This window comes from Stegastes partitus, unplaced genomic scaffold, assembly GCF_000690725.1.
Source record: "Stegastes partitus isolate 25-593 unplaced genomic scaffold, Stegastes_partitus-1.0.2 Scaffold2595, whole genome shotgun sequence".
Classification (NCBI taxonomy): domain Eukaryota; kingdom Metazoa; phylum Chordata; class Actinopteri; family Pomacentridae; genus Stegastes; species Stegastes partitus.
This window is the reverse complement of record NW_007580326.1, coordinates 16,026-24,741: the sequence shown is the minus strand read 5'-3', so window position 1 is coordinate 24,741 and position 8,716 is coordinate 16,026. Positions and strand designations below refer to the sequence as shown.

The 8,716-nt window shown below is 38.5% G+C and overlaps 1 protein-coding gene across 1 annotated transcript; it reads right to left on the bottom strand.

Moving 5' to 3' along the window:
• Positions 1-609: 609 nt before the first annotated feature.
• Positions 610-7,119, bottom strand: LOC103375442 (ephrin-A3-like). The gene is made up of 3 exons (XM_008305735.1): positions 6,833-7,119; positions 1,529-1,594; positions 610-899 (listed from the first exon to the last, which is right to left on the bottom strand). Exons 1-3 carry the CDS (start codon positions 7,101-7,103, stop codon positions 796-798), a joined length of 441 nt encoding a protein of 146 aa, XP_008303957.1. The 5' UTR covers positions 7,104-7,119; the 3' UTR covers positions 610-795.
• Positions 7,120-8,716: the final 1,597 nt, after the last annotated feature.

The following is an 8,716-nucleotide window of genomic DNA, read 5'->3' as shown; positions in this document are numbered from 1 at the left end:
GTATTCAGAGACGAATGAACACACTGTCGCTTATAGGATTTGTCGGAATTACATTTCTTTAACTTTAATGAAGCAGCTTGAAAAAGTACAAATCACATGACTTAATGGATTGGTGTAATCTGAATTAGTCCGTTTTCACAGTTTTAAGCTTAATTTTAATTAATTTTCCCAGCAGAGCCACACATCATAGATGATTCATTCAAGGACTGAGTCAAAGGGGAAAATCCTGTTGTTGTTGTTTTTTTTTTTTTTAGTGTCTGGCTCTGATAAATGGTGTAATTTTGGCAATTTTTTAATGATCACAAACCTTTCAACCCTGGCTTCTGGGGTTCAGACCATGAATGAAACTTAATTTATTTTTGAGCTGTTTTCAAAGACCTTCAGATGAACAAACACATTTTTGTTTTGTTGGCAGCTTATGAAAAGTACAAATCATATGACTTTTATGAATCGGTGTAATCTAAATGAATCAGTTTTCACACTTTTAAAGTTAGTTTTGATTAATTTTCTCAACAGAACTGCACGTCATAGACGATTCATTCAAGAACTGAGTCAAAGGTGAAAATTCTGTATTTTTTTCTATTTTTACAGTTTCTCGCTCTGATAAATGGTGTAATTTTGGCCATTTTTTTTAATGATCACAAACCTTTCAACCCTGGGTTTTGGGGTTTAGACCATTAATGTAGCAGCTGTCTTTATTTGTGGAGCATTGTTGGCTCAGACCATATGACTTTTATGAATCTGAAACTGTCTGTCGTCATGAATCCAGATGTGACGGACAGATGCTCGTCACTCTTACTCAGCTTTCGCCTTTGACTCACCGATATCGTCAATTTTGAGGCCTGGTCTCAGCGTGTAGTCTGGTTCTGTCGGCTCCGGCTCATCGTCCACGTCAGAGGCTGAGGCGGGGAGAAACAAAAACACACTGAGAGAAACAGCAAAACAGCGGGCGCTCCTCAGCCTAAAGCACTTTAATTACATCCAGCCCGACGTCTTGAGAGGAGCAGGGGTTAAGGAAAACAGGCCGACGAGCTGCAACAGCCCTGACAGCCAGAGAAGAGATCAAACTGAAGAGAGCCGGCGCTGTGAGGAGGAAAGAAAAAAAAAAGAGAGAGAGCTGGAGAGCGATGGAGTTGCGGGGGTGAATCAGGGAGGAGAGGTTAATACTACAGGGCTGTGGAAGTTAAAAGGACCGGACAGGCCAGGGATCAAAGTCTGCCGCTGTATGTGTGTGAATGTGTGCGTGGGCCGAGAGATTGAAGGGTGGCAGCAGAGCAGCGAGAGAGGATAAGGCTACATATACACAGCCACCCACTGACCGACCACGGCAGCAAATGGATTCTGACAGGAGGGAGAGCGAGGACGGAGGAAGGAGGAGAGGGGGGCCTTCAAAGCTGAGAAACAGAGGGAGGAGAGGAGTGCTGCTGCAGGGGGAAGCTCGGCAGCAGCGTTAACAGCGCCGCCTGTTTTGGTCCAGCGGACGGGGGGGTGGGGGACGGCGTCCAGGTGAGCGAAGCCGGAGACTCACCTGTGGAGCAGCAGACGTACACTCGTAGTCTCAGGCAGCTGCGTCCGTAGTGATGGGTGGGCGTGGCTGCAACACAGAAAAAGCACAACGTAAGATGATAAATGTCCCACGAGTGAATCTATGACTGCATGAAGCCTAAAACCCCTCCAAAAAACAAGCCTGCAAAAATAAAAAAGATGTTAAAATCATACATTTATGAAGGAAAAGTGTCCATACAGTGCTTAATACATTTATTAGACGTCCTCCTAATGTCAGGTTTATGTCCCAGCTGCCTTAAATCAACAGCATTGGTCGTTTTTATTAAAAATAATAATAAGAAAAATGTTTCTGTAATGGTTAATACACCAGTATGTAGCAGCTCTTTAACCAAAATGCTAAAATATAATTGTTATTGTTGTTATCCATGAATTTTCTAATATGCTATATAGTAATATATTCTTGTATTGTCCAGTATTTCTTGATTAAGACGTCAAATTATAGCTATTTTAGCGGTTGAATGTGATGCTTGATTCATTTCTGACTTCTCAGTTGGATCAGATTTGGGTATAAAAAGGTGAATTCAGTTCAAAATGGTAAAACATTGAGAGCTGAGTGGCATTAAAGCCCTTCATGATGCTGGATGGTCTACATATATTTATATACATGCAGTGCTTAACAAGTTAGACAAGTGTTTTAATACATCTGGTAAACACTGTGTATATTTTTGCATTGTAAATCAGCTAAAGCAGCTTTAACGGATCAAAAATATTACAAAAAAAACAGTTCTGTCAAGGTAAACCCAATAAATAAACCAAGATCTCCACATTCTTCCCAGATCAGTGACGCCACTTTTACGCATCTACCTACAAATAAGCTTCAGCCGCAGGAGTCACAACGAGACAATCTGCAGCTGGATTAGGACTAATGCCAGTTTCAGGTAGTAGATTCCTGCAGCCACCAACATGAATCAGGCAGATGGTTTTAACTTGGCCGCAGCTGTTGGTGGTCAAAGAATAAACTGGATTTATGGAGGCATGGAGTCATCTAGCAAAGATGATTAAGCAAAGCACGGTGAGTCTGATGGAGATAAATCATTGCTGACGAAGATGCAAGAAATGTGCAAAAATTTTGATGTAAACTTTGGTCGAAGTCAACTTTGCTTTAAAGATAAAGCGCTTCTTCCTGCACATAATAAACAAGATACAAGATAAAATGTGGATTCGCTGCTACAGAACAACTAATTCTTATGATTCTTATGGAATTGTAATTTTGCTAAGTTATTACCCAGTTATTTTTTAGTAATACGCAGTGAAACAGAGGAGAAAGACACTAAAACAGAGGAACTCTGTGGTGAAAGTGGACGTTCAAATTGGAGAAGAAGGCGGAAATGATCCGAAATCAAACCCACAGGAGTGAAATTAAGAAAGTTGTCCCATGCAGGGCTCTAATCTAGATTCTGACTAACCACATTTCTGTTTGAGGATGTCTTTAAAATCTCCTCAATTTAACATCTCAACATCGTCCTTTTCAGTTTGTTAAACAAAGCTTGAACTGATCAGAATGATGCTGTCGACAGACAGATTCTTGAATTAGAGTTCTGAATCTGTGAAATACATGAGAAGCTACAGTAAGTCGGATTTCCTTTTAAGCATTTCACAGTGCTACATCTGCAGCCACATACGACAGCAGTTATGAAAGTTCTGGTGAATGTCCACCGCAAGGTTCTGTTTTCTGGGGTTTTGACTGATCAGAATGATGTTAAAGGTGTCTGTAATTTCACTTCTGGTTTGTAAAACTCAGATATTAAAGGTTAAAATATGCTCTGCCTGTTCGTACTTATTTACAGAACAACACATGAAGTGATGCACCAGCGTAAACAGCTGGATCTGCACCAACACTGGCCTTATTCAACACAGCTGGATGTGACTGTTTCTACATTAAACACAGTTAAATGTGCAATTTTGGACTAAAAAATAACCCTTATAACAACATAAATGTGTTATCCATCAGCTCTGTGTAAAGCTGTAGCTCTGTTTGGTGTTTTTTTTGTTGTTGCAGGTTACCGACGGTGGAGGAGAGTTTTAGGTGCAGAACGACTCCAGAAAGAGGTGCTACCAGCTGCATGGTTGTAGAAGAAGTCAGAAACCAAAGCTTCACCTGGAATCAGTGCATTCTGCAGGTTTTCTTATGAAGTGCAGACTGTTGCACACAGTATCAAACAGCTGGGACTTTCTCATAGCGCTGCAGCTTAAGTTTGGACTGTTGTTGCTCAAACATTTCTCTGCTCCATTTAAATCAAATGTTTAAGAACATGGAACCTCTACCTGGTGGCAGCTTCATTTAGAAAAATAAGAAGATATATTTTTTTTAAAAACAGCCTAAAAAAGGAGCATAAAAATGGAGGAACTGACTGTTCCACTCCGTAGCTGACACCGTGACGTATGTTTGGGTTTCTGGAGTCAGAACAGCCACAAAAACAAACTGCAAAATCAGAGCGGACGTGGTGGGACGGGCTGGTATTAACACAGTCGGTTTCTGTTTCCTGTACAGTCTGATAGGTTGGATATTAGACCACACCCGCAAAATAAAAACTCCCTCATAGACAACAAACTAACAAAACTTTGAGCATCTACGGGACAAAAATGGAAAAAATCGATCACACTCGTGTCACACTGACAACGAAAGAGTGGCTTACATGTTCACTACGTCAGAACTTATCCACAGAAAATGTTTTTAAAATCAAAGTCGAGCACGAACACAAGTGAGTGGAACAACTTTTCATAAATCTAATAACTTTTTCTAATGCGATTATTACAACATGCAGATAAAAACCAAACCTTAGATCGAAATATTATCAATAACAAATGCAATATGACTTTTCTCTAATGCAAAAACAGTTTCAGCATCATGTGTTATGTTTAATTTTCAGGTGCAATATTTCACTTTCATGTCCAAACTTGCAAATGTAACGTGTAACATTCCACTATAACGTGTTATATTACTCTATTACCTGAGCCAGCATTGCTTTGTACTTAAACACTCTAGTCTTATTTTGGCTTTTGTGTCTTATTTTAGGTCATATATTGTACTTTCATCTCACTGCATTTCTACTTGGCACTGCATTTTTTATTTTTGTTTGACCTTATTTGATCTGATCTTATCCTAAAATGAGTTACGGAGGCTCAGCTGCTGACACAAATACAGCATCTTCTAAAAGATCCCTACCAAAAAAAGAAACATAAAACCCACTCATTTGTTTTTGTTTTAACCTCCTCAACACCTTCACTGCTTGAGTTTTTTCTACCTGAACCGTTTGTGGCTGCAGGAGAACAACCCCACTAAACTCTGCCCTTCTGTTTGGTTTACTCATCCTATTGAGTACAGCGCAATAACAATGTTTTATTAGACGTAATAAAATGGTCAAAAATTGGGTTTACTGGGACACCTGAGCAGCAGCGGGCCGCTGGTGATGTCATGAGCAACACCTGGGCTGCTGTTAAAAGAAAACAACAGCCAATCAAACAGGTCAAAGTCTCCCTTTAAGTTCCGAACTCCTTCATTCGAGCAGTAAAAACCAAACAACTGATTCACGTATGTTTCCAAGTGAAGCCGCTTTGATTTGATAATTGAAAGCCGCCTTTGAGGTTCCGCGCAAACAGCAGCCTGCAGAGAACCAAACAAGTCTTTGTAGTGTCGACGCTGCTGTTGCTGCAGAACTTTCCAGAGACGTCTCCCATCCGGTAAATGTAGGTTAAACGAGTGCGGCGCTCATTATGCAGCCGGCGCCCCGCGATATTTGTTTTTGATTTGTTTGGCGACAAGCTAAAAGTTCATCATTTACGCGTATTGGCACGAGGTGCTGCGAGTTAATTTGATTAGTAATCAACAGAATGGATGAGCTGCTTGACTGCAGGCTGATGTGATTAGAAGTGAAGGAGCCATTTGTTATCCGGAAATAACTCGAGGACACACTTTGGCTAATCGCAGCCGAGGATTCATCAAATTCATACAACAATAGAAAAAAAACAACAACACGTTTAATCTTGCTGGGACGTCAGACGCCGGCTCACGAGCTTCCTGCTGCGATTCTTTTCCATTTTATAATCCGTGGACGTACAGAACACTCATTTCTGATTTATTGATTGTAGATAAAACTTCCAGACGTTACTTTGATGGGCTGGGTCGATGTATATTGGAAAACGCATCAGCTTAATGTTGTACATAATGTGAACTTGATGTTTTTAGTTTTTTGACTTTGCATTTTTTCTGTGTTCTAATATACTGCGTTCATCATTTTAAAAAGTCAATTGCCAACAATCTCACTGTAGAATGAATTAAATTCCAAAAGGTTGCTGCATAAAAAAAGATATTTAAAAGACAAAAACTGTGGAAGGTCATTTAATTAGGACAACTTAATTTTTAAAAACTTTTTGCCAACTTAAAAACTTGTTATCAGAATTATGCTAATTATGTATATATTGCAGAATTTAAAAAAATAAATAAAATAATGTTAAATCCTGGTTATTTTTGCTTGTTTGGGTTAACATAATAATATTGGTAATTGCATGCACTTAATATTGTGCATAATTTTAATTTAGATTTCTCATTTGTTTTATAATAAAAACGGTCAATTAGCAACAAATATGTTGTAGAATTAATTAATTTCTAAAAAAAAAAAAAAAGTTGCTACATGAACAAAAACACGAAACAATTCAAAAGCTGCAAAATTAAATAATAAAAAAAAAAATTAATAAAAAAAATGTGATGGCAGCAACTTTTTTAATTCTTAATTTCCCAGGCCTGGGATAAATAAAGTATTTTTTTATTCTATTCTTCTCTTTTGTCCCAAATATTGGTCAACTTAAAAACTCATGTTCAAAATTGGTAATGAAGTACATTTCACACAGAAAAACTATTTTAAATAACATGGAAATGCTAAATGTTATTCTGCTTGACCGAATGGACATAATAGTGTTTTATCAACTTAATATTATTTGTAATTTCAACTTCTATTTATGTATTTATTTATTTATTTATTTAACTGAAATTCAAATGAAATGCCAGTGAAACCAGTTTAATCGACCTACCTCAGATTGGAGGAACTCCTTTTTTAAAAAAAAATCTGTACATTTTAAAAACGTGAAAAAACTGGTTGGAACAACTTTTTAAAAAAATGCTACGAGCAATATATGTGATGGAAGAGAAAAATCTGTTAGTTTGTAGGTTGAACATAAAGCTGTTCATATTTCTAGTTGAGCATAAGCCTTATTTTTTACAGTGTGGTACTGATTCATGTAAACGTGCTAAAGGTTCTGGTCCACTCACAGATGTAGTAGTACTCCTGGCCCACGTGGAACTCGTAGCCCAGCGAGAAGGCGCTGTAGCGCTGGAACTTCTCGGAGAACTTGATGGGTGCGTGGGGCGCGTGGGGCCGGTTGCACTCCCACCGCTTGAAGCCCAGCTGGGGGTCGCAGTTCCTGTAGCCGCGGTAGCTGACCATGTAGAGGATGTACTGCTCGCCGGTGCCCACCATGCGCTGGCTGTCGTTGTAGTGGGGGCAGTAGATGTCCAGGTAGTCGTTGACGTTCACCTGCATCGTGTAGCCCTCCCTACGCAGACTGCACAGACACACAGACAACACGGACGGTTAGAAACCAGGGAAATACATCAGTATAAGAATCAAAAACAGCCACAAGAGTCCCCAAACATGCACCGTCTTCAACCCTGTTGGCCACAAAACATATCACAACATGACAAAAAAAGAAGTTGTTAGCTGTCACGCAGAAAGGGAGATCCTGAGAAATATTGTTTTTATATGTGTGAATGAAATTAAAACATAAATACACATGATTTAATGTTTCTTTTAACTCAGAGAACCGTAAAATCCACCAGCAGGTTTGAAGACATGTTAACGTTTTTTTTTTAAAATGCCAAATTCACACCATTTATCAGTGCAACACACAATTTTCCTACAGTCCTTGAACACCTCATTTGCATTTGAAACCACTTTATATGCGTCTCATTTTAAAAATCGCCAAAAATTAATTATTTGCTTTACGGAGATTGTGTAAAAAATGAAAAATTCTGTGCTCCTCAACACAACTGAGGACCCATTAGTAGCTGAGCTGCAATGAACAGTCACGTGACAAAAATTCTGGGATTTTCGGGCTGAACTGCAGGCGGTGTTAAAATGAAAGAGTTGATGTGAGACGAGTTTGGAAATAAATTCCAAATGTAAGCAGTAAAATATTAATAGCATGTAGGATCACCAGTAACATTGGTGGGAAACAAGTCAATTCTAGTTTTTATTTATTCATTTTAAACATTTTTTGTCAAATAAATTCAACTTTCATTTCAGTTTTTCTTATTTATGTCATTCTAAATGCACAAAACACATTTCTTCTAAGTTCTCTCTCCTCCTTCCTGGTTGTTCTCTTTCCATAAACACCAGGAAATTGCTCGGAGTTCACAGGATTAATAGAAATTCTTGCATTTTCCATCATATTTCAAATGAGCTACAGTCAGCACAACGCTAACTGGACATTTTCTTGACTTGATTTTCCTCCAGTGGGAAAAAATAAATAAAAAACGTTGGCAGTCGTCGAAGAGTAGCTGGATTTGGCAGCCGCTTAGACTTCAGCTCTAAGGCTTAAAAATTAGTAGTAAAAAATGTTATTTATACAGTGAACTGCAGCCCACAGTGCTTAACACACACCCACACACACACACAAGTAATAAGAAATAAACAAAAAATACAGGAACAAAGGATGAGATGCACCACTTTTTTCAATTTTTACAGCACTGGACTCATTTTCATTTAAAAAATAATATCGTTATTGGTGCACAAATACCCCACACAGTGGCTTTTCTTTAAACTTGAGCCAATTTAGCCTCACAGTTAGCATAAAGGTCCACATGTGGCTGTTTCTAATCCCTGATTAAGCGCTCAACGTTGTTAAACCTGCACGTGCTGATCATTTTCTGGATTAATCAATTCATTGCTTAGTTCAAAAAATGGTGGAAAATGTGCATCAGTGTTTCCCAAAGATGACAAATGATTAGTTTTTCCCCCCAAAGATGTTCAGTTTAATGTCACAGAGGAGGAACGAAACCAGAAAATATTCACATTTAAGGAGCTGAAATTGAAGAATTTAGAGTTTTTTTTCTCAAAAAATACTGAAACTGATAATCAGAGTAGTTGCTGATTAG